This window comes from Rhinolophus sinicus, chromosome 17 (genome assembly GCF_057876585.1).
Source record: "Rhinolophus sinicus isolate RSI-liver-muscle chromosome 17, RSI-T2T, whole genome shotgun sequence".
Taxonomy (NCBI): Eukaryota; Metazoa; Chordata; class Mammalia; order Chiroptera; family Rhinolophidae; genus Rhinolophus; species Rhinolophus sinicus.
Window position 1 is genome coordinate 79114281 of NC_142517.1, and position 27243 is coordinate 79141523.

At 33.8% G+C, this 27243-nt stretch overlaps 2 protein-coding genes across 9 annotated transcripts in view; both read left to right on the forward strand.

Moving 5' to 3' along the window:
• SENP7 (SUMO specific peptidase 7) overlaps positions 1 to 10412 on the forward strand; it is a 115742-nt gene extending 105330 nt beyond the window's left edge. For all 7 annotated transcript variants that reach the window (XM_074332590.2, XM_074332581.2, XM_019711204.3 and 4 more), the window contains 7 exons: positions 2357 to 2449; positions 3092 to 3216; positions 4372 to 4424; positions 5661 to 5704; positions 5799 to 5867; positions 6433 to 6583; positions 8593 to 10412. In XM_074332590.2, the coding sequence (XP_074188691.1) occupies positions 2357 to 2449; positions 3092 to 3216; positions 4372 to 4424; positions 5661 to 5704; positions 5799 to 5867; positions 6433 to 6583; positions 8593 to 8730 (673 nt within the window). In that variant the 3' untranslated portion in view covers positions 8731 to 10412. The remainder of the gene's footprint in view (positions 1 to 2356; positions 2450 to 3091; positions 3217 to 4371; positions 4425 to 5660; positions 5705 to 5798; positions 5868 to 6432; positions 6584 to 8592) is intronic.
• Positions 10413 to 10561: 149 nt separating this feature from the next.
• Positions 10562 to 27243, forward strand: part of IMPG2 (interphotoreceptor matrix proteoglycan 2) — an 86599-nt gene continuing 69917 nt past the window's right edge. For both annotated transcript variants that reach the window (XM_088793815.1, XM_088793816.1), the window contains exons 1-2: positions 10562 to 14550; positions 15033 to 15263. In XM_088793815.1, the coding sequence (XP_088649941.1) occupies positions 14370 to 14550; positions 15033 to 15263 (412 nt within the window). In that variant the 5' untranslated portion in view covers positions 10562 to 14369. The remainder of the gene's footprint in view (positions 14551 to 15032; positions 15264 to 27243) is intronic.

Consider the following 27243-nt stretch of genomic DNA (forward strand, 5'->3'; position numbering starts at 1 on the left):
CGTACCATGCATTTAATCCCACATTTTGTTTTAAGATTATTAGTCAATATAGAGATTATGAATTTGGCATACCTACCTAGAAGCTGAGAAAATGAAAGTAGGTAGATTCTGCTATATTTTCAAATTTTTGAAAATTTTGTTGAAAATTAGAAATGTTAGATATTATAGGCCTGGTCATATATAAAAGTAATACAAAACAAAGTTACATGAATTATATTTTGGAGTAAGATGGTACTCCATACACGTACAAATGCTCATACTGATGTTTGGTCTGATGTGTTTGTAATTAGTATTCACCCAAAAAAATCCCTACAAATCAGTAAAAAAAAAAAAAAGAGACAACTCAGAAGCACTGAGTGGCCAGTGTTATAAACCTAATGGCCAATAAATTCCCTACAAAAGGTTCAAATGACTAGTGTTAGAAAATTGCAGACTAAATGATACACAAACTATTTAGGAGATCCTGCAAGATCTGGCTTCTCTCTATCTCCCTAATAAACTCATGTCACAACATTCTCCCCTCAGCATATACTTCAACTCAACCTACCTCCTTTCAGTTTTCAAATATGCCAAGCTCTTTCCTATTTTCAGACTGAATTTTTTTCTCTTGGCATTTTTTATTTGTTTCACAACACAATTTCTAATTATTGTATTTGTTTTTCATTTTCTGTTTCTTATTTTAAATTATAACCCATGAGGTCAGGGACTTTATCTGTCTTATTTTCTACTCTATCCCCAGTGCCTTTTGGTCAGTACTTAGAGCATACTAGGAATTCAAAACAAAAGATAATAATGTGTATTATTGAATGGCGAGAGAACTATTAGACATTAAATTGAGGATTTTCTACACAGTTAGAGATTATATTGTGGTGCCCATATTCTTTCCTACTCTCCTTGCCCCATCCTATGTCTAGTATATTCCCAGTCAAATAAAATTAGCATAATCAGTAAATCTGCCAACATCAGCAGAACAAAACAGAAGAAAACCTGGTGTCTATCCTTAAGATTCTCAAATGGAAAACTAACAGAATATGCATTAGTTGAAAGTAATTGTTTAAAATCTTTTAATGGTCATTCTGCAATAAGAAAATTCAGTAAACATATGACTCTGGATTATTTTATGAAGTAAATCTTCCACATAGTGCCTAATTACTACCACATCTTTTTGCCCTTTCTGGATCCTGTTTTACTCCTAATGTCTCCCCTGGTGAGTTTGGCTAGGTAGTCAGATGAATAGGGATGGGACAAAGCTATCTGTTTCCTATATCACTTGGTGTATAAGTCTGTAAGAATTTAGCGATTTGTTTATTTTAATTCCCTGCATAGAAAGAGGTCCTTCAAAGGTCTGATCGCTCACCCAAACGTTATACACAACCTCCTTTATGCCACTATTAAATGCCATCACCTTCCTAAAATTTTTCTCTATACCCTACTTGGTTTTATGTCTTCCTTCCTTAACTTTCCTGATGATGTAAAGAAAAGAAACTATTTTTTGTTTTTTGTGTGTGAACCAACCCTTTTATAGGTAGCTTTCCTAGATGCTGTAACATAATTCCTTATGACGCTTATATTTTAGTTATTTGTTGTCGATTTTTTTTCCCCTCCCTCATTTTAAAATAAATTCCTTTAGGGCAGAGTGGTTTTCATTATTTGTTTGTAGGAGCTTAATAAGCATTTGTTGAAGAAATAAAATGAAAGATTGATAAGTGATGGGTATACTTAACTCCTTATCCTATAGTTTTCTTACATATGAAATGAAGGGAGATGAGTTTCATCTTTAAAAATCTAATATCTGCCTCCTTCCTCCACTTCCATTAAGTTTTAAAAACACCTCCCTTATAACAGACATAACATTTAGACAATTCTGTTAAGGTTTAATGATAACATTTTATAGCATGCCCAGTGGAACTAAGCAGAATAAATACGTACCGTGTTTCCCCGAAAACAAGACCGGGTCTTATATTAATTTTTGCTCCAAAAGACACATTAGGTCTTATGGTCAAGAGATGTCATCCAGAAAAATCATGCTAAGGCTTATTTTCCAGTTAGGTCTTATTTTCAGGGAAACATGGTATATCTGTTTATATTCAGTTATGGAGCCACTTTTGGAATCTACAAAACATTTTATAAATTGTTGCATTTCTTCTATTTATCGTTATAAGTGGTGATCAGATTTAAGAACAACTTGGAGTTAATTAAAGGAGATAATTTTCTAGTGTGCTATATGTTGCATATCTTGAAAAGAATGGTTAAACTAAACTTAGCATTGTTCAGTATATAAAAATGACTCTTGAAATCCTTATCTTAAATTTTTAATTTTTTATATGTCAAATATATTTATCTTTCATATTCCCAGAATGGCACAAAGAAGACATAAAAGAGTAAGAACATGGACTCGTCACATAAACATCTTTAATAAAGATTACATCTTTGTGCCTGTAAATGAGTCGTGAGTATTTCAGATTATTTAAAAACAAAATTGGAGAGAATACAGAAAAAAATTGGGGGCATTTTCTGATTAATAATCAGTAAAAAGTATGGGTACATAAATCCCAGGTATTATTTTAAATTTTTTTCTAAAGAGCTAAAACAATGAGTTATTTATCTTGGATTTTGGTTTGACAGTGGTTATGTTGTATAGTGAAAAAACTAAAATGACAAATGCCCACATGACTGTAATGACTGAGACATTGATTTTTTTTTTCTTTTTTTGTACTCGAGAAGATTTTCAAAATAAAAGATAAAAGGATTTTAGGATGAATCTTTAAATATTTAAGAGAATAAGCTCTTTAAGCACTAATAGAAAAGTGGTGATGCTGTGTCTGTTTGTCTATTTAATAACGCAAATCCTGAACAGGAAACACTAACTATATGAAAGTAAATATGTTTAAATTACTCAGATTTTACCCTAAGTAGTCTTACTACTTATTTAGTTTTAGAATGTGTGTTCTATATTATGTCAGATATTTCAATGAACTTCTTCAAAATTGATGTAGTTTGTCATACCTACTTTCTTTGCTGTAGCTCTGGAACATATTCTTCTACATTGTTTAGATTTTGTGTTATTAAGATTGTGTTTCTTTTTCAATAGGTCTCACTGGTATCTTGCAGTCATTTGTTTTCCTTGGTTAGAAGAAGCTGTGTATGAAGATTTTCCACAAACTGTATCTCAGCAATCTCAGGCTCAGCAATCCCAACAAGACAACAAAACAATAGGTGATAAACTTAATATAGATGGTGTTTTTAATAATGATGACAACAGTGAAATGATTATAGGAACAATATGACTTTAAAAGATAGTAATTTATTATCATTAAATTTATTAGAAGAATAAGAAGTCTGAAATTTTCATGATAGATGCCTAGCCTCATGTCAGACAAAATGTAATTCTTAAATTATACTGTTGTATCAAGTTTTATCATAGTACTTTTTATAGAATAATCTTGCTTACATGTCTAAATCCATGCCATGGATCTACATTTTTTCTTAATATAAAGTAACACAATTCTTGTTGACACTAGTAATTTGGCTAGGTAATACTTGGTCTCTCATAATTCTTCCATGGTTTTTATCATGTTACAACTCAAATAACCTTAATTAAGCAAGCAAATAAGCCTACTTTCTTTAAGGAAGAAAAACCAAAATTACGTTTCTTATAGCTGTAGCCTAAGTGGGAAGCAGAATTAATAATAGCCATTACCATTAATATTGACCAAAACCTAGGGTGGGAGGAAAAAACATCTGATAAAACAACTGATTATTTTCATTTTTCTCTAATCATTCTCTGTTTCAAAAGTGTACTTACGCAACACTGTGATCACAGGTTAGAACCATTACCAGGCAAATTAACGATGCTCCACATTAAAACAGCAGACTTTTTTTAAAAATAAATTTTATTGGGGGATATTGGGGAACAGTGTGTTTCTCTAGGGCCCATCAGCTCCAAGTCGTTGTCCTTCAATCTAGTTGTGGAGGGTGCAGCTCACTGGCCCATGTGGGAATCGAATCGGAAACCCTGTCATTCAGAGCTCGTGCTCTAAACAACTGAGCTATCCGGCCACCCAGAACAGCAGACATTTTGATTAGTGATCCATCTTTGAAGATTGTCTTTTATAGGAAACTAGCTCAGCTAACTGATATTTCAAGTTTTGGCTCAGGGGTTTATGTATTGTCTGATAATAGCTGACCATTGTCGGTTTTATCTGTTGATTGAATTTTATTTATAACATGAACTATGAAAAAAAATTAAATAGATTCCAGGTATTTTTTTCCTTTTAAATACTACTGTGCATACAAATTAGAATTTAAACTTATCTGAATACTTTGTATTAGACATAAAATACTCATAACTGCTTTGTTATTTCTAACTAGATAATGATCTACATACAACTTCAGTACTATCCTTGGGTACAGCGGACTCCCAAGTAAGTGTGTTATTTATAGATGTGAAGGAATGAATCTGTAAAATAGGGCATAGCTAGGTGGGCTATGATGGATATTGGTGGCCCATAATTAAATTTTGCTGCTTTACGATTCTTAATGTATTTTGTGGGGGTAGGAAAGAGAACAAGGGAAATTAAGCATTCTCCGTGCATCTGTTTAGCTCACTTTAACTTCTTCGGTTTGTTTACTTAGTAGTTTATCTGATCATCTTTGTTGACTGCTTTTCTAATTTCTGTGAGTCAGGTTTACTTTTATTCTTTGTATCAGCACTTTCTTGAACTTAGTATAATTAATAAGCTAAGCAAGTATATTTTATATTCTATTTTTCATTATTGTGAATTGTTGATAAAAATTATTCAAAGTAGACTCAAGGTCAGTCTATATTATTCCTGAGACTAAGATAGTTTCTGTTAACTTTTCTTTATATGGTACGCATGGTCTAGATTTGGTGTCTTTAACTGATTAAGGTAGCCATCTAATGAATTTTTTTCTGCATACAGTTAGCATAGTCCTATGTCTTTACTGTCACTGGTACAGGTTGGACAGAAGGAAGGTTTTCTTTTCTGCTGTCACAGTGGCAGGGTAGGGGAGTTCCTTCTTGCTTCTAGAGCCGGGTTTCCCAAATTGGGTTCCTTGAAACACTTGTTCTATGATGCAGTTTATAATAAAAAAGGATCCTAAGGTCACTTAAGTTGGGTAAATCCTGTGTGCTATTCTTGTCTTAGAGATTCACAGTTACATTAGAATAATAAAGATTCTGAGAAGCTCTGCTTTAAAGAAATCTGTTTAAGTTTGTTCTGTTGTTTCTCAAATGTATCAACAAAACAGCCATCTCATTTTCTTTACTGCACATGAATATTCTGCTTCTTGTGCTGCAGAGGGAAGAAATGTGTCTTTACTGACATACTGAGGTAGAGAATGTCTGAGTATGTAAGCACAGGTTAAACTCGCTTAAGATGATAGCTTTGAATAGAAGTAATTAAAGTTCCAGGTTATTTTTTAGGACATAGTATATTAAAGGTCCATAGCTTTCTGAGGCCACATGTAAAACTATATAAACTATATAAACTAATGAATGAATTTTGAAAAATAAAATTAGCTCACTTCAGTTGATGAAAAGAACTCTTATTTGAAATTTTAATTTTAAAGAGTAACTGAATATTGATTTATTCAAATTAGCTTTAATTGCAAAGTTATAAAAATTCATGTTATTTCAGAATACTGAGAAGAATATGTCGACACCAAAGAAAATGTGTAAAAGGTAGGTACGTGCTATAATAATATTTATTTCAGATATTTAGATATACTTTATATACAAATATGTACATCTTGATTTCTTTCTTTGCTCTTCATAGGCCATGCATTCTCATACTAGACTCCTTGAAAGCTGCTTCTATACAAAACACAGTTCAGAATTTACGAGAGTAAGTAATGACAGTTTTACCTTTTAGTCTGTTACCTAAAACATCTCAGTAATTTTGAAGCTATCTTAAGAATTACTGAAAACGCTATATCAGAATTATATTTTATTATGTTTAGATGAGGCCTATAAACTTATCAATAATACATATCCCCTATTATGTGTTAATGTTCAAGTATTTGTCAAAGATTATAGCAAAAGTAAATTTGGAATTTATTCACAACTGAACAAAAAGCATACTTTTACAAAGGAGCATTGCAAATATTAGTGGTTATCAAAAGTAACACTTTAGAAAATATAACTTTTACATTCTTATTGTGTGTGTGTATGTAATTTTGTAATTTACTGTAGGATTTGAAAAAAACTAGCAGCTAAAGTTTTAAAATAATTTGTTAGTTTTACTTTGTAATATAAATGACTGTGTTTTTGAGTTGTGAAAGTTGTGTTGTTCAAAAGGTCTAGCTTGAGGTAGCACACCTAGCCTCAAATGTGTTTTCACTTTTGTGAAAGTGTTGCATAATAGTAAAGGTATTTCTACTCAAGTCATTCTATTTTTTTGACGATTTAAGGTATTTAGAGGTAGAGTGGGAAGTTAAACGAAAAACTCATCGTGAATTCAACAAAATAAACATGGTGGACCTTTGCCCTAAAGTTCCTAAACAAGATAATAGCAGTGATTGTGGAGTATATTTACTTCAATATGTGGAAAGCTTCTTTAAGGTATGTAAAGATATAAATAAGTTTCTTATTAAGTTACCAACATATAATCACAAATTGCTGGCAAGCAAAGAAGCAGGAAATATTACAGGTAATCAGGAAAGAAAAACAGAAAAGAAAAGAAATGGAACTGCAGATAATCCAGATATTGGAGTTAGCACATCAGAACTTTAAAATGATTTGATTAAATGTGTTGGAGAAAATAGTCAAAGACAAGCAAAGTAGATGAAGAGATGGAATCTACTAAGAAAAAATCATGTTAAAAACGTACAATGCTATATCTGAAAATAAGAATTTATTGGATAGGTTTAATGGCGGACTGGATAGAGCAGAAGATGGGATTAGTGAACTTCAGAAAAAGACAATGGAAAGTGTCCAACTTGCTCATAGAGAAAAAAGAATGCAAATAAGAGAACAGAGCATAAGAGACAAGTGTGATACAGTCAAAAAGTCTAATGTATATGTAATTGGACTTCCAGAAAGATTACATCGTGTGGTGGAAGGGAGAGTAAGGCAGACAGAAATTTGAAGAGAAATTTTTAGAGCTGAGAGACTCATGTATTCAAGTAGCTCAGAAAACCATAAGCTGCATAAGTACAATGACAAGCATGGGTATTATTTTCTAGATCATCTATTTAAGAAGAAATTTTAAATAGCAATGAATCACTCTTTGCTTTTTGAACTGTCAGCTTATTACTTCAGTCATTGCTCGTATTATTTATGAAGATAGGTATAGGAACTGGATTATATGGTTTCTTGGAAAATCCTTAAAGGTACTTTCAAAGCGTGAGGGTTATAATACGTAGTTGAAACTTTTGGTGTAATTAGAGAGGAATGATACTAAATAGTAGAATATGGTACACATTATGGAAACCATTAAATGTTATGTTGGGTTTTTTCCCCCCCTTTTTAATTCCATATTGGAAATTCATTATAGGGTGACAATTCTGGTCTTCTAATACTCTTTCCAAAGAGATTTGATTTTGATTTTAGAATATTCAAAGTGCCTTATTACATAACATATTCTGAGTCTGTTACATAATTCTACTTTGTATAGCCTCAGTCAGTAGAATATCTTCTAATAAAGGACCTTAGCACTATTTAAGATTCCTGAAGGAAAAACTTAAAAAACCAAACCTTGTGTTTTACAAATTTATGCACTAATGGAACTGAGCTAAGATGGCAAAAAGAAATAGATTTGGGGTAGACCACTCAAAACATGTAGAACTTGTAACTGAACCTTAACAAAAACAATATTATTTCTAATAAAAATACTTGAAATGGAGTAGTTAAATCTCTGCTGACATTTGCTCCTAGAATGACAGTTAGTCCATCCTTTCAGCATTATATCTGGGACTCTTAATTCCTTCTTCAAGATGTAAGTCCTTCTTACATCTGGATTCCAATAGTTTCATCAAATTTATATACATGACCCTCTTCAGCAATTATTTTTTTAAACACGGGGTAAGGTCTTTGCAGTTGCAACTTGCAACTTCCTGGTTAAGTTTAATATGATAGAAAATACAGCATCTTTGAAGCCATAAAATTGGCTGTTTCTTGCACTAAAACAAGGCATTTCTGGAGGATTCTTCATTTACTGTTAAGGCTTTCCCTTTGTTTTAATAGATTCAAAATATTAACATATTGAAAAAAAATTGTGTTCAAACCAACCTGCCGTCTGCATTGTGCTGGATCATTATTTATTAATTCTGTTTGCACTATTCACCAAAACAGCATTGTAACGGAACAGACAGTATTTAATTTTGATGAAAAGTTAGCAGCTTAATGAAAATGTTCTAAAATTGATTGTGGTGATACTTACTCAACTCTGCAAATATACTGAACACCATTCAACTGAATATTTTAGGTGAATTGTATGGTATGCGAATGATATCTCAGTAAATCTGCTATTTAAATACAGTTAGCAATTTTTCATTTCTTTTAAAAATGAAATTAAAACAAATTTGAATTACACTGTTAAAGTGATTGCATTCTTTCTTTTCTCTCTCTAGGACCCTATTGTTAACTTTGAACTTCCAATTCATTTAGAGAAATGGTTTCCTCGTCATGTAATAAAGACCAAACGGGAAGATATTCGAGAGCTCATTTTGAAACTTCATTTACAGCAACAGAAGGGCAGCAGTAGCTAGTTAATCTGTATAAACATGGCACAGATGTTCTATACGATTATTGGAAAGCTGCTTACCAGTATTTGTGTTAGGCAGCTCACAGAGAAGAAAATAACGTGCAGTAGTTTTATAAGTCATTGAACATTATTTAAAATATATAAGGTATATTATTAGAATTGTTGGGATCTGATGGAACAGAAATGGGGGTAATATACATAAACTTATTAGATAGAAATTAAAATTTCATAAATATTTGATATTTTTCTGATTAAATATGCTTGGATTATGCAATAGCATATGTAATGTGGGAATGTTTTTGTAGATAATAAAACTATGTGATCTGTACTTCCACATAACTGGGAGTTGAGGGGGAGTTAGGTTCTCCCTGGTGCCAGCCCCAGTGCTTGTCAAATTTGTTGACAAGTCACATTATATTGTAATTCTATTCTTTGCAGCTCAAGCATGCAGTATGAATACTGTGTATTTTTTTGTTTTTTTAAGGATTTAGTATCAAGGCTTCAGAAAATGCCATTTACGGCATCCCTTCTGTATAGTGTAAAAGAAGACATAATGTTAGGAAGATGACAAAAAATCAGTCTTTCAAAGCGCAGCTTATTTTTCTCAATTGCTAAATGAAACCATTATTCTGCTGTAATTTTTTTTTCCATCTTTTGATGTCATATGTGGGAAATCTGAGAATTTAGTTCATTCAGGGTAAAAATTGAAACAAAAATATTTAGCTGTCCAAAATAGGTTTTTAAAAATTATATATGTAGCTCAACTTAGTTTATTTGAAGTATAGCTATATATTGACACTTACTTTACCCCAGAATATATGTACACAGTTTATATAAGTATGGAAGGTAAAATTGATGTCCTCATAACTTAAAAAAATTACCCTCAAATTCTTATTTATTGTTAGAACTAAATATATAATTTTATAGCTCTATTACCCAGTATTCATTTGCAAAGCCAGATTACTCTCATTGCTTTTATATTTTTAAAGTGTAGTTTTTAGAGATCTGTAATCCTCATGGAGGTTGATTCTTTTTAACTCAATGTTCAGGTAACAGTTCTGAATTCATGTGATGATTGTGGTATTATATAAATACTTCACAACCTTCTAATGTTATCAGGAATATTTTGAGGGACAATTAAAATGTATTTTGTCAAATAAGAATAATGTTTTTTAAGAATATCATTTTAATCTTGTGCTTTAAGCATCTCTTGGACTTACATTGTAACTGTATATAAAACTGAAGCAGAGACAATTTAAGGTAAAGCTAAAAATAGGAACATTTTATTTCAAAATCATGTGAATTGAGATTATTAGTTAAGCCTCAGTGTTCTTAAACTTTTATTAATCTTGACACCATCTTTATGTTGTTAAAGATATTTGTCTTTTGGAAATTTCCTGTAAAGATGCTTATAATAATATGTTTCATTCCCAATTTGTGTGTATGTGGGAGGGGACTTTTTTAGGTGACTATTAATTTTGTACATCTAATTTTGGGAAAGCAAGTATATAATACATCTTCTTGTGATTTCTTAACTTTTTTGTTTTGTGTGTTTTTCAAAGATACCACTCACTGTCCTTTATCATGTTTTGAAGACTGTTTAAAATTCATTTTCCTAAATTCATGTGGAAATAATGCTTTGAGAATATCAACATTTTATATTAAACATGTTTCCAGTTCATTAAATTGAGATGTAATGTTTTTCTTAAGAAATGTGAGCCACTCTTAGAAATAAATTTTGAATAGTGCGATAGGCAGTGCATATCATGTAACTGATGCTTAGATTATTTTTTCTTCCTGTTTTAACAAGCATACACTTAATTTGATTGTCAGTTCAGGGAACATTTTTGAAGTATCTACCCTTAGCAGGTAATTTGCCAGGTACAATAAAATGAACGACAGCTCTTATTTCTGAGTCATTTATAGTCTTAACGAGAAAAGTAGACATATGAACTGTCTTAATATTCTCTGGTGAAAACAATCATAGTTTCTTTGGGAGCACAAGAGGCAGTTCAGCCTCGGGGTGTATGTGTGCACATGTGTGGTAGTGAGGGGTGTTAGAGAAGTAGTAAGAGGGTTGTCAGTGCACAGGGAAGAAGCTTTCCTAGAGAAGATAATATTATTTATAATTCACAAGTCTTGGGATAAAAAGAAAAAGGTAGGGTTTCTTTGTTGTTTCGTTTTTAGTCATATCCAATTACTTAACTAGGACTTAGAAACAGTTTAATACCTCTTAAAATCAGCTTCTTTTTACATTAGGGGGAAAATAGGTTTAGTCTTATCATATAGAGAGAGCCCTTTTTAATCTGGTTTCAACCTATATTCTATCCTCAGCTTTCTACTGTCACATACTTTTTGGTCATATAAAATTATTAATTTATACTTTAATTACTTTTGGCTTAACACGAAACTTAAGCCTTTTATTCATAGGAAATTATCCTGAATTTTCTTTCTCTCAATACTGTTTCTTTGGAAATATACTGAGCTAAAATAAATGTGAAATGTCAGCTGTATTCAACATTTTTTTAAATGGTGAAACTGTGTCTGAACTGGGAGAACTGAGAGTGGATGTGCATATTCTGAAGGCCTGCTTGACCAGACCGTATAAAACCTTTCTGGAAAACACAGGCCCCTGCTTCCCTGTGTGGAGTCTCTTATAACTGGCCTTGTCCTTGTGGAAATTTGGAAACTGCCCAGTGGCTGTTAAGACATGGTTCTGTGTGGATAAGGTTTCCCTAACGCTGGTGTGGTCTGCACCCACCCAGGTGGCCTCTTCTCTTATAACTGAGTGTTTTACTTTTGGGGACTGGAGAAATCGGGGTCAGGACACCTATAAGGACTCCAGCTGAAGATGTGTTGTACTTGTCTATCATGGTAACACTGTTTTCCGAGCTGTATTCTAATATAAAGTAAATGAGCTAGGTTATGTCACTTTGAATGCAAGGTCATAAGTGGTTGTGTGAAATAGATGTTGCAATGTTGTACCTCCACACCTCAGACCTTGTACATGCTGTCCCTTCTTCCTAGAACACCCTTTCACTATGTTTTGTGAACCTGGTAGTTTTCATAATCTGGCTCAAATGTCACCAGCCCCACACTTGCTCAAATGGAATAATTCATTCGCTCTTTTCCCTGATAACAATTTGTTTATATTTCTCGTATCAGTTTTATTTCATTATTTGTATACATGTTTTCCCTTTGGACTACAAGCTCCTACAAGACTGCAACATTTTGCATTTCCTGTATTTAGTATGTTAGTAACATATAATTAATACTCAGAAGATTTTGCTGAGTCAGTAATGATTCGCAACTGATTGAGAATTAAGATATGGATGAAGGAAACTGGTACTTGTTATTTCCAAAGCACAGAGTTTTGTTTAGTTTCTTATCTGCTTATAATTTTGGGAACATTTCTGGAAGCGTAAGGTTCAAGGATCATCAGATGAGCTTTTTGAAATATTTCTTAAAAAGAATCTCCATAAATAAAAACTGAAGGAATATTCTTTTTCTGAGTAATTAAACATTAGATAATCTTTTCATCTATAGGAAAAATCCAAAATTCTAGATAAGACTTTCATGGTACTTCATAATCGACCTCAACCTTTTTTGCCTTCGTTCCCAAACTATTTACCTTATGCTCCCATTCCTGCTGTAGCAAATATGTTTCTGTTTTCTCTACAAACAGTATATTTTTCCACCTTATTGATTATGACCAGGGTTTCTTTCCTAACTCCTATTCTCTCCCACTAACCACCCTCGCCTCTGCCCACTGAAATGCCCCCCGGGCCATTCAAAGCCTAGCTGAATAACCCCCTTTTACTTTTCCAGTTGGAATTAACCTTGTTTCCCATGGCTCAGCGTTATGGTAGTCGTCACCTACTGCTTTATATCATAGGTACAGTTATTCTAAGAAAGCAGCAGTTAAAAGTTACAGTACATTAAATGTCAAGTTAAAATAGATTTATGAAATGATAAACCTATTTAGAAGCAAATGAACCCAGCTGAAGTTTTCATACTATTTTTTTTTTTAAGTACGGGTTTCTGAAATCTCAAACTATATTTTATAAAACATAACATTTTTAAAGTTTTTAAGTAAAGAAATTAGGGAAAATTTATTCCATTCTGGAGCTTGAACAAAAGAGAATTCCACCACCTCAGGGATGATGTAGATGCCTGATCACTGCACTGTACACCTGAAGCTGAAGCTGAACAATAATGTCAACTATAATTATATATATGTGTATGTATATACTTACAAGAAGCGGCGTACAGTATTAGGAATAGAGACAGTGAAAATGTAATGGCTGTGCGATATCAGAGGGATAGTGGATGGGGAGAGGGGGGTTCACACAGTGTGAGGGATATAAATGATAAACGTCTAAAAAAAAAATTCCAAAGTTTGAAACCTCTTAAAACTTTATGAACACTTGTAATAAAAGACAAATAGTATACATTAGTTTACAAAAACTTCATATTGCCTAATTTTTCTCTGTGATATAAACAGACATCATACCTAATTTCTTTGGGGAGTACACAAGTTCCTCAACAATAAAGTTTGGCAAATAAAATTCTTACCAACATTTTGCACATGTATTTAATAGTTATTCAGATGTGTTAGCTTATCTAAGGGCTGAAAATGTAGTTTGTATGAGGCTGGCTGTATTGAAAAATATACTTGTGCTTTTCCTAAAATATAAAACACTGAGGCTGATTTAGCTACCAATTATCTTAGGATTCTCAAGAGAAATGTGCTTCAGATCTTTACAAAACGTTTTTTTTTAAAGAATTGCTATTTGATAGTAAATCCTAGCTTCCAAAAGGATTTTAACTAAATTGCTTTCTACTAAGTTTATTTGATAAAAACAACTGTTCTAGTACAAAGAATTTTATCTGATCCTATTGTGGTAAAGGCTATCCTTTCTTGGTCAACAGTTCCTCATATCAATAAACACACTGGGCCCCATGTTTAATAGTAAATTAAGCAACAAAGTTAGGATCACATAGCTGTCACTTATATTATGTGCTTAGTATGTGCCAGGCACTACTCTAAGCATTTTCAATCCCAATTCAATCCTCACGGCAGCTCTATCATGAGTTAGCTTTTCTACCCCTATCCCATATTGTAGATCAGGAAGAAGACATAGTAAGTGGTTATAGTGAAAGATTTTCTATTATTTATCAAGGAGAGAAATTTAAGGACAGTAGCTTTATTATAAAGAGAAACATCTCCAAGAAAACTAATTTTGTTTTGCATGCAGCTCTGTACTTCGGAATTAGATTGGTATCATCAGTCTGTGCATTTCATTGTAGGTCCTAGAAGAACCCAGAGAACCTGTGAATTTAGCAGGTTTGACTAACAGACTCAGAAAAATTGTTAAAACTTAGTGAATTATGTATGAAACATTATTTTTAAATGAACTGCTTGTTAAAGGCAAGGAGAGTGTTAGTAAAGAGCTTAGCCGGCCAGATTAGAATAAAGAAATTGTCTCTCCCCATCTGTTCTAATTAGCTTATCTCTCCTGCTTTCATAGCATGCTGGTTGTTTCAGAAAAGTGAGAGGTACTTTGAAAGGACACCGTTTTTATTTAAGCTCATTTATAATGGTTTTGGAATATTTGTCAGTTCTCAAACATAAACTTTTAAATGGTAGACCTTTCCTGTAACAATTTGGTATTGGAAGATTCGGGGCATTGGGGCTCAAAGATTTTGGCCTCTCCTCATTTCTTTGGTTTTGGCCAAATGATTATGTTTCCACATTTTGGAAAGATTTCTTTGGGTATTTTGATATTCGTCCTGATAGAAGAAACTCTTTCATCATTAACAGGTATTTAAAAATCTACATTGTTTTTATCTTTCTTTATATCTGTATTATATTCTCTCTAAAAATAATTTTATTTGATGTGACTGCTGTAAGAAATTGAATTAAATACTACTTACTCTATTAATCTTTGACATTGCTTCATTTAAATTGTTAGAATCTCTCCAATGATTTTGGTTTTCCTCTTCATTAGTAATTCGTGGATCAAACGTTGCTTCCTTTTATTTCTTGTATTGAAAGTAGATAATACACTTGATTTCAATAACTAACAATCTTGAAATAAAGGAGTAGGAATTAAAAGGAAAATAGATTGAATGCTTCACTCCTCCTTAGTCATGCATGTCTGTAATCTGAGATTGACTTCAAAATCCAAATGTGGCACAAATGCCAGTTTTTCTTTATTTGTCACCTTTCATACTGTATCTTCACTTATTATCAGAAGCCTTGTTTATGCTTTCACTCTGTTGCACAAACCTACTTACCTTTAGAAAAAATCCAAGAACCCAAGAGCGCAGTTTCTTTTCTCCTGACTGACTCAGAATCCACAGACCCTTCTCTGTCTATGGAAAAGAAACAACCTCTGGACCACAGAGAAGCTGAGAGACAGCGGTTGCTAAGAAGAAGACGATCTACTCTGTTTTCTAATGGAGTGAAAATCTGCCCAGATGAAAGTGTTACAGAGGCGCTGGCAAACCACGTGAAGTATTTTCAAGTACGAGGTAAGTGAACATCCAAATTCTTGGGCTCTGGAAGGAATTTCAAACATAGTTTTATCACATTTGTTGTATCATATTATAATTCAAAATTTGTGATAAGTTAGACAGGAACTGAGCCAAATATCTTTCTACTAACTATGGAAAAATAACTTGCCAAAAATGTAGTATTTATACAGCTTCAGAGGAAAGTTTACACTATTTTGAGAGGAAACAGTTCACGTCTTTAAGCACTTCAAAGATACCAGTTTATGTTACTGGATAAATATAATTTTTACTTCTTCATTATAGTAATATGCCTAAGTATACCCACAAAATATATTTACCAAGCTATATTTACTTCCTTGATTGATTAGCTATTTTATGCATGAAAATAAAATCAATTTCAGTATTTTGTAGTGTAGACATTCTGTAGACTCATGCTGGTTACTCTCTAGTTGGTACACATAAAACTTTTTACGTCTGAAACTGATGGCACTTCTCAGGATGGAATGGACCCTAAAGCAACAAAACTAGTGTTTTCTTTTCTTCTTTTCTTTTGTAATCAAACAGTATTATTTTGGATATCGTCCCTTTTTATTATGTGAATTCATGCTCTATTTCCTATATTTACTAACCAAAATTGCTTAATTGACCATAATATATCCCTTAGATATTTGGAGGACTCCCAAACTTTGCTTTCTGCTGCTCAAGAGCCAATAAAAAGCCATAATATGGATGTGATGCTGGTAAACTAAAGTGGAGATACATGATGAAATGATAGTGAAATCAGACTTGTTCATTCAGCTAATGTTTATTTAGTACTTACTATTTATTTAGTACTTACTATGTTTCAGGCAATGGGCTATATCAACTGTCAGTCTGAGCAGCTACTTTATCTTCTCCTTTATTTTCCTTTATTTTGTTCTTCCCCTCTTCCCCCCTTACCAAAGCAAGTGTTTTTAAAATGAAAAATTTAATATCAAATATTACATATATTTATATATTTGAGTTTTAAAAAAATTTCTTAAGGTGGCACAATGTATTAGCACCTTTTAATTAAAAAAAATTTTGGAGTCCATTTATATCTCTTGATTGTATTTGGGGGCTATCAGACACTGTTAAGCAATAAGTTCCTCTTTTACTTTTTTTTTTTTTTTTTTAAAGATTTTATTGGGGAAGGGGAACAGGATTTTATTGGGGAACAATGGTCAAATTGTTGTCCTTTCAATCTTAGTTGTGGAGGGTTCTGTTCAGCTTCAAGTTGTTGTTCTTGCAGTCTTAGTTGTGGAGGGCACAGCTCAGCTCCAGGTCCAGTTGCCGTTGCTAGTTGCAGGGGGCACAGCCCACCATCCCTTGCAGGAGTCGAACCGGCAACCTTGTGGTTGAGAGGACAGGCTCCAACCAACTGAGCCATCCGGGAGCTCAGCGGCAGCTCAGCTCAAGGTGCCGTGTTCAATTTTTTAGTTGCAGGGGGCGCTGCCCACCATCACTTGTGGGAGTCGAGGAATTGAACTGGCAACCTTGTGGTTGAGAGCCCGCGCTCCAACCAACAACTGAGCCATCCGGGAGGCAGCTCAGCTCAAGGTGCCGTGTTCAATCTTAGTTGCAGGGGGCAGAGCCCACCATCCCTTGCGGGACTCGAGGAATTGAACTGGCAACCTTGTGGTTGAGAGCCCACTGGCCCATGTGGGAATCGAACCGGCAGCCTTCAGAGTTAGGAGCACGGAGCTCTAACTGCCTGAGCCACCGGGCCGGCCCCCTCTTTTACTTTTTAAATGGAAATCCATTGACCTGGCCTTTTGTGTATAGAGCATAGGCTAGGAGTGGCAAATTCCAAAGAGAAAAGGAACTGAAGATGAATGAGGATGACAGTTTATAACTTATCAAAATATGATTTCTACTACCTGGATTTTTATTTGACATTTATTTTTAAATAGATCAGAATATCAAGATGGCTGCTGCTTAAATAGCAAAGAGGAAACAATGAATCATAACCAGTCATTTAGATGTGATTATGCCTTTTCATTGCTTTGCTCTTGTGTTTATAAATTCAAGAGACAGTATTGAATAGGACTCAACAAAAGAAAAATAAAGCATTCCTAGAATAATTGACTTTAAAATCCAGTTGCTATGAGTGGTATTATTGGAAAGGGACCTCATAAAGTTGAAAGGCTTGGGCAGCACATTGAGATTGCAACAATGTTTATGTAACTGCTACTGTCATGTTAAAGAGTACATATTTCATTTGTTATATTTTTGAAAATTAGGTAAAACGAGTATTTCAACATAGGTCTTGATTTTGAAGATTTCGAAGAGATAATTGGATTTTACCCTTAGAACCAAATAATTGGAAATTGGAGTGAGAGATACACTTAATGTCCAACGAAGGATCTTAGCTCTTTACACCAAACTAATTCACTGTAATGGTTTGCCCCTTTTTTGCTTATAGAGAATTTAGTGTATGTTGTTAGTTGGTTTAACAGATTTGAAAAATATTTCTATTTAAGCAAGAAGCAACTACAATTATTTTATTTAATATTTTTTAATTAATTGGGGTGACATTGGTTAATATAATTATATAGGTTTCAACTGTACATTTCTATAATACATCATCTATATATTGTACTGAGTGTTCACCCCCCAGAGTCAGTTCTCCTTCCATCACCATATATTTGACCCTTTCATCCTTATCTACCACCCCCTTCCCCGCTTACCCTCTGGTAACCACTAAACTGTTGTCTGTGTCTATGAGTTTTTGTCTTGTTCATCTGAGCAACTACATTAAACCTAATGATCTGTAAAATTAAACAGATGCTTAGGGTGCTTGGAGTAGAATGTAATTAATAGCATATTCTCTCATTTTAAAAATGTCATGTTTGTACTTGGGCCTTTTAAAATAGACCTTCTTTAAGGTTTACTTTGATGGATTTTAAACTGCACATACTTAAAGCATGCATTTGATAAGTTTTGACAAATGTATTTACCCTTGAAATTATCACTACAGTTAAGATAATTAATTTATCAATCACCCCAAACATTTTCTCATGTGTCTTTGTAATCCCCTCTTTCCTTACCGCCTCCCTTTACCCCAGTACTGAGGCAACCGCTAATCTGCTTTCTATCACCATGTATTAGTTTGCATTTTCTACACTGCTATACATAAATATAATTATACTATATACTCTTTTTTTGTCTGGCTTCTAATTGTTGTTACTATTTTTTTGTCTAGTTTCTCATTTTATTTTGAAATTTCACATTACTATTTAAACACTCAAACAATGTGTCTAACACAAATAGGAGGAAATTAGTTAACAATAGTAACTTATTTTAAGAAACAAAAGCCAAACATGAATTTATATTATTTAAAAGAGTTTCCATGCCCTCTCTTCCTCTCACCACGTTCACATAAACATGTGCCCTGACATAACACAACTTCGAGGCCTATCTCCCACGGTCAATTTTTTTGGGGGGACTAGGGAAAGAACTCTGAATTGTAAAACCTGAAAGCTATTTTCTTTCGATTTTTTTCTTTTTCTCTTATAGCTCTTCAAGATTTAAAAATGTTAAGTGAACATGCTGTAGGTGTTGGAGAAAAAGGAGCACTTCTCTTTTATTATAATCTCAGGAAAATTAGGAATCTCTCTATTTCTTTCTATAAACACTATCCAAAGCTCTGAATGTCAATGTTTGTATCAGAAACTCCTACAACACTATATATATATAAACATGTGCCTTGACATAACACAACTTTTTATATATATGAAATATATATAAAAGAAATATATATGTAAAAGAAATATATATATATATTTAAATTGGGGAATATTGGGGAACAGTGTGTTTCTCCAGGATTCATCAGCTCCAAGTCGTTGTCCCTCAATCTAGTTGTGGAGGGCACAGCTCAGCTCCAAATCCAGTCGCCATTCTCAATGTTAGTTTCAGGGGGCACAGCCCACCATCCCATGCGGGAACTGAACCGGCAACCTTGTTGTCAAGAGCTTGGGCTCTAACCAACTGAGCCATCTGGCCGCCTCTCTGGAAACTCAGTGGCAGCTCATTGTCTTCAATCTAGTTGTGGAGGGCGCAGCTCACTGGCCCATGTGGGAATTGAACTGGCAACCCCCACAGCTCAGAGCTCGCGCTCTAACCAACTCAGCCATCCAACTGCCCAACACTATATATTTTTAAATGTAAATGATTTTACCTTGACTGTATGTCTTTGCTCACTCTCCTTCCATTTCCCCCCATGTTTCCTAATGTTACAAATTGTTTTGTGGTTTAATTTCTAAACATAGCAAAATTATTACATACAGCATGATTTTTAAATATAAAATACCAGAGAACAGTTTAATTCTGAAAATTAAGAGTTTCTTTTACCCTTCATTCTCTCCCTAACCCTTCACCCCTCCAGAAACCACTTTACTTTTTTCTGTTTTTAAGTATTTACTGGTTTTCTCCTATGACAGATTTCTAATTTTCCTCCATTACCTATTCTGCCCTTATTCCATCTAGCCATAGAACCCTATCCAAAGCTAGAAACTTCCCTCTCCAGCCTGTCTTACTGGTAGATATGGCCACGTGACTAAATTCAAGCCAGTGGTGTCCGAGCAGCTTAAGATCTCAAATTTTAAAAATGAAAATAATGGTCATCTATTTCCCTTCTTTCTTCATTGCCAAAGAAAACAAATGTGGTTTAGTGAGCCAGCTTCTATTAAGCAGGTGGGGAAGATACCTGGGAGGAGCGCAAAGCAGTGAAAATAAACAAGCTTGGGTGCCTGGAGATCCTTATGGAAGGTAACCCTGGTGTGACCTAACTGACCATCCATAGTAGACTGTTCTGGGAGACAGCTTCTGTGAGACATTTAAGGGTCTGAATTTTGAGGTTTTATTGTTATAACAATTTGCATATATCCTAATTAATGCAGACACTGGTATTCTATTATTTTTTTAAATTTTAAGGCATTTTATTTAGGTAGAGATACAATATCATAAAATATTATGATATAATAAAACATAAAATAAAATAACATAGCTGTACTCTGACAGCCAAGGATTGGTGATTATGGCTATCAATATGTTATTTAAGAGTTTTTGACCAGAACTAACCAAATATTTCTTTTGTTTTTGAGTACAGACTACAAAAAAATCTGAATTTACTGGGGGAAAAAATCCCAAATTGGATGGAGCACCAGATGTTATGGGATTTCCTTTAATACTGGCCTGAGTTGGAACCACTCTTTCCTTCAGTTTTTGTTCTTGTTTTATTCCTTAGTTCCACTGGGGAGGGGGGGCGGGGGAAACAAAATCCTAAGATTTGATATGAAAAAAAAAAAGATAAGTGGGAATAGAATTATTAGTTCAAAATTACCTTCCCTTAAACTTTGAAGTGGTTTCCCCATTATCTTTTAATAGCTAGTTGAAGAAATTTCTTAGCTATCTAATGCTTTTTTAGATATTTTTCTCCTTTTTAAAAATTTTCAATTTCAGTTGACACACGATATTATATTAGTTTCAGGTGTACAACATAGAGATTACACATTTTTGTTACTTATGAAGTGATCACCTCGATAAGTCTAGTATCCACCTGGCAGTATACATAGTTATTGCAATATTATTGCCTATATTCCCTATGCTGTACTTTACATCCCCATGACTGTTTTATAACTTAGCAGTCTAATTCTTGTTCCATTGGACTATTATGTCTTTTTATTTGTTGTTTTCAACTCTCTAGAATAGCTAGATTTGTATTGTTTTGCTTGGTGTACCAACATATTTTTTATATAATTAAAAGATTTCTTCAAAGGTGAACATTTTTTCATTGATTTTGTTGGACATTGTAATCTTTTCTATTTTCATTCCTATGCCATTCAGTTCTGGGATATTTTTGCTGTTCTATTCCTGATATTTTTCTTCTCTCCATTTTTTTCAACGTCTAACTTCTAGTTCAGATCCCATTCTCTACTTGAAGTCACTCTGGACACAGCCTATCTTAGTTTCTTTTAGCTTGTGAACATCAATAGCATCTCCACTTAGAACATGAGGTTTGAACACGTGTATGCATCTCTATGTAGAGAAGTGCATTTCAGAATTCTGACTGTAGTTTCCAATAGTGGTTTTACCTCCATAACTGAATTATGTGATCGCTGAAGCATTCATATCTTACCCTTACGCACACTTTGTAATTTCCTCTGCTAAATCCCCCATAATATATAGTGGATAGTGAAGAAAAATACTTAACTCACCATTGATATCAACAGTTTACGATTCTATTATTCCCTTAGAGGTACACAGTTATAAGAAATCTCCCTTGGCATATCTCTGACCTCGAAGTGTTAAGTATAGATGTTGTGAATATTATGTTAAACAACAACTTTTCTCTTGTTCACCCAATACTCTTTTCCTGATTATACACCTGGTAAACTCCTGTACATCCTTCAAGATATTTTATTGTTTGCTTCCTCAAAATGCAAATATAGATTTTTCCTATGATGTGATAATCATCTTTGAATAACTTTTTATAGCACTCAATTTGTTAGTAATGCTGCTTTACTTAAATCCATTTCTTTCAAACTAACCTGCTTTCTATCACTGTGTATTAGTTTGCATTTCTGCACTTTTATATGTAAGTGTAATCAAACAATGTACTCTTTTGGTCTGGCTTCTTTTACTCAGTATAATTATTTTGAGACTCATGTGTGACCTTTTTGTGTATCATTACTTTGTTACCTCCTATTGTTGGGTAGTATTCCATTTTATGGGATATTTGGGTTGTTTTCAGTTATTGGTGATTACAAAGAAAGCTGTCATGAACATTTTTGTATAAGTTTTTGTGTGAACATATGCTTTCATTTCTATTGGGTAATAGGAGTGGAATGGCTGGGCCACATGATAGGTGTATGTTTAACTTTCTAAGAAACTGCCAAACTGTTTTCCAATATGGTTGTATCACCAGCCTTGAATTAGGATTCCAGTTTCTCTACATTCTTGCAACACTTGCTATAGTCAGTCGTCTCTTATAACGATAACCATTCTAGTGGATATAAAGTGATGTTCTGTGGTTTTAATTTGCATTTTCTTAGTAATAAATGATGTTGAGCACCGTTTTTCACATTTGCTGTTGGTGTATCTTTTTGTGGTGAAGACTCTATACAAATATATTGCCCATTTAAAAAATAATTGGGTTGTTTGTCTTATTTTGAGTTATAAGAGTTCTTAATATAGTCTAGATACAAATTCTTTGTCGGAGTTTTGCATACCTTTTTCTCCCAACGTATGGCTTGTCTTTTTATTTTCTTGATGTCTTTTGAGGAGCGGAAGTTTTAAATTTTGATAAAGTCCAATTTAACATTTTTTAAATTAAAATTTATTGGGGTGACAATGTTTAGTAAAATTACATAGGTTTCAAGTGTACAATTCTGTAATACATCATCCGTATATAACATTGTGTGTTCACCACCCAGAGTCAGCATATATTTGATTGCATTTACCCTCATCTACCACTCCCCTCTCCCCTTACCCTCTGGTAACCACTAAACTATTGTCTATGTGTATGAGTATTTGTTTGTTTGTCTTGTTCCTTTGATGCTTTCAGTTTTATATCCCACATATCAGTGAAATCATATGGTTCTCGACTTTTTCTGTGTGACTTATTTCGCTTAGCATAATAATCTCAAGATCCATCCATTTTATCACAAATGGCTCACAATCACTAATCATCAGAGAAATGCAAATAAAAACCACAATGAGATATCACCTCACACCAGTTAGAATGGCTATCATCCACAAGACAAATAGCAACAAGTGTTGGAGAGGCTGTGGAGAAAAAGGAACCCTCATACACTGTTGGTGGGAATGCAGACTGGTGCAGCCGCTATGGAAGGCAGTGTGGAGGTTCCTCAAAAAATTACGAATAGAATTACCGTATGGTCCAGCAATCCCTCTTCTGGGTATCTACCCAATTTAACACTTTTTTTTTATCATGCTTTTGGCATCAACTCTAAGCTTGCACAACCCAAAGTCACAAAAATTTTCTCCTATGTTTTCCTGTAGAAGTCTTATAGTTTTCAGGTATTACATCTAGGCTCGTGATCTTTGAGTTAATTTTTGTATATGGATCAAAGTAAATTTTTTTGCATATGCATAGTCATTATTCGAGCACCATTTATTAGAAAGATTATCCTTTCTTGCCTTTTATGCCAATATCATACTGTCTTGATTACTATAACCTTTATAAGAAGTCTTGAATCACACAGTGTAAGTTTTCAACTTTGTTCTTTTTCAGATTTGTTTGGTTATGCAAGGTCCTTTGTCCTCCATATAAATATTAGAATCAGCTTGTCAATTTCTACAAAAAAGGCTGCTGGGATTGTGACTGGGATTGGCTTGAGTCTATCAATCAATTTGAGAAGAATTGTCATCTTAATAATATTGAGGCTTCTGATCTATGAACATGACATATCCCTCCATTTATTAAGATCTTCTTCAATTCTTCTCAGCAATGTTTTATAATTTCAGTGTATAGGTCTACACACCTTTTTAAAATCAGATTTATTGATTTCACTTTTTTTCATGCTATTAATGGTATTTCAAAAAAGATAAGTTTCCTATTGTTCCTTGCTAGCATATAGACACATACAACTGATTTTTCTATATTGACCTTTTAGCCTGCAACTTTGCAAAATTCATTTATTAGTTCTAGTAGCTTTTTTTTAGGGTTTTCTACATAGATGATTATTTCATCTGCAAACGAAGATAGTTTCACTTCTTATCTTCCAATTTGTATGCCTTTTCTTTCTTTTTCTTGCCATTTTACACCAAATGGATTTTTCTTTGTGCCACGATTATGAAAGGAAAATATATTACCCTAAAAAAAGACTGCTCCATCCCTGCTTTCTATGTCCTGGATAAGACGCACCACCTGACCCCTAGTAACAGGATTAAAGACAGATTAAAATGCTGTCATTTCCTTCCTCAGAACATTGTCATCACATTTTCCCTTCTTCCAGTTTGCAGAGCAGGTTTTCTCTGCTAGAAAAAAGGTATTTGTAGATTACTTATCTCCTCACAAATAGAAAGTTATCTTCAGCAGTAACTAAAGGCTACATGAAAATTATTTGGCAAGGATGCAACTTCTGAACAGGTCCCCTTCTAGGCCAAGTAGTGACGTATGTGGCATTTGTCTCTGCTGGAGTTGGGCTTTCCTTAGTACATCTTTCCCTGGAATCATGCTGATTTTGCTCTACTCTCTACTGTCTGCAGTGTCCTATCTAGGTTTTCCCTGTCTGAGCTGCATGAATGCTCCAGACATTTCCACCTCCACCCAGTTCTCCTCTGTTGAAATGTAAAATAAATATTCTGAATTCTATCATTCCAGGTTAGTTAATTGGAACTCCTTGTCAGATAGCCCCCAGTTGAAAATTAATTGGATAAATAAGTTAGCATTCTAGAGGGAATTGCGTTTGTTTTACAGTTTTGTTAAGATATAATTTACATACCATACAGTTGACCCATTTAAAGTATAGAATTCAATGGTTTTCTAGTATACTCAGAGCAACTATGACCATACTTGGTTTAAGAATATTTTACCATCTCAAAAAGAAATCCCACACCTTCGAGTAGCTACCACTCTCTTACCCTCTGTCTTCCCTACCTCTTGCCTCAGGACTACGCAACCATTTATCTACTTTCTGTCACTGTAAGAATTGCCTACTGTCATATGTCATATGAATGAGATAATATAATATGTGGTCTTTTGTGACAGGCTTCTTTCACTTAGTATAATGTTTTTGAAGTTCATCCATGATGGATCATGTATCAGTACTTTATTCTTTTTTGGGGTCAAATAATAATATTGTACAGATATACCACATTTAGTTTATTCATTCGTCATTTGATGGGCATTTGAGTTGTTTTCGTTTTTCTCGAGTATGTATTTAGAAGATTCTAAATCTCCTAAATCTTCTAAATACATATTCTACTATATATAGTAGAATGTCTCAGTCATATGAGAAACTGTCAGATTGTTTTCCAAAGTACGGACACCATTTTACATTGCTACCAGCAGAATATGAGGGTTCTGATTTCTCCACATCACTGGCAGCTCTATGATTTTCCTTTGAAAAAAAAAATTATTATAACCATCCTAGGGGGTGTGAAGTGATATCTCTTGGTTTTAATTTGGACTTCTCTAATGACTAAAATGTTGAGGCTCTTTTTATATACTTTTTGATTAGTTGAATATCTTCTTTTGAAGAATGTCTTCAGATCCTTTGCCCCTTTTTAAATTGGGTTACTTGTCTTTCCATTATTGAGTTATAAGAGTTCTTTATATATTCTGAATACAAATGCATTATCAGGTAAATGATTTGAAAGTATTTTCTCTCATTCCGTGGGTTGTCATTTCACTTTCTTGACTGTATCTTTCATGAACAAAAGTTTTTGATTTTGATGAAGTCCAATTTATTTATTCTTCTTTTTCAAAATTGTTTTGGCTGTTCTGGGTCTTTTGCAGTTCCATTTGAATTTTAGAATTTGTTTGTCAATTTCTAAATAAGTCAGCCAGTGTTCTGATGGGATTGCATTCAAACTGTAGATCAGTTTGGAGATACTGCCATTTAACAATGGTAAGTCTTCCAATCCATGAAAATGGGAAGTTTTTCCCTTTATTTTAGATTTTCAGCAATATTTTTTGGTTTTCAGGGTATACATTTTACACTTCATTTGGTAAATTTATTCCTAAGCATTTTATTCTTTTTAATACTTTTGTAAATTGAATTGTTTTCTTATGTTCATTTTTGGTTTCTTCATTGCTAGTGTATAGACAGACACACACTGATTTTTATATATTGATCTAGTATCCTGAAACCTTGATGAATCTGTTTATTAGTTCTTATAGTTTTTAAGTAGGTTTCTTAGGACTTCCTGTATTCAAGCTCATGTCATGGGCAAATAGAGTTTTATTTCTTTCTTTTCAATTTTGATGCTTTTGTTTCCTTTTCTTGCCTAGTTGCCCTGGCTAGAACCACTGACCACTGATTCTCACTTTTCTTTTCTTTCTTTTTTTTTTTAAAGATTTTTATTGGGGAAGGGGAACAGGACTTTACTGGGGAACAGTGTGTACTTCCAGGACTTTTTTTTCCAAGTCATGTTGTTGTCCTTTCAGTCTTAGTTGTGGAAGGCGCAGCTCAGCTCCAGGTCCAGTTGCCATTGCTAGCTGCAGGTGGCGCAACCCAACATCCCTTGCGGGAGTCAGACTGGCAACCTTGTGGTTGAAAGGATGCACTCCAACCACTGAGCCATCCGGGAGCTCAGCGGCAGCTCAGCTCAAGGTGCCGTGTTCAATCTTAGTTGCAGGGGCCGGAGCCCACCATTCCTTGCGGGACTTGATGAGTTGAACTGGCAACCTTGTGGTTGAGAGCCCACTGGCCCATTTGGGAATCAAACCAGCAGCCTTTGGAGTTAGGAGCACGGAGCTCCAACCACCTGAGCCACCAGGCTGGCCCTGATTCTCACTTTTTTTATTGAAGTTTAGTAGATTTCCCTGAATAACTGTTTATTCATTTGTTGTATACCCTTAGGACCATTTCTAGACAATTTAAATGATTGGTTTTTAAATAATTTTCACAGTTTTGCTGGGAAGTGGGTTCATGTAGCTCCCCACTCTCTCATGTTGGAAACAGAACTCTGGGAATTGCATTTTAATAAACTAGATATAAAACGGTTAAGCTTAACTTAAAAGAATGAATATCTGATGGAGATATTTTACACCAAGCATTGAACTGTGGGCTTGTTGGAGAAAGTGGGGACATCCCCCAAAAGCATAATTTGTAGCAGACAGTTTATGCCATTCTTCTGTGAATCCATGAGAGACAAAGAGAAAGCCTGCTGTGAAACCTGGTATGATTTCTATCACTTCTAGATGTTCCAACTACATTTATTCAGTATTCAATAATGTTTTTCTAAGATTTTAAGAAATTTTTAAAGCATACAGAATAGTTGAAAGAAT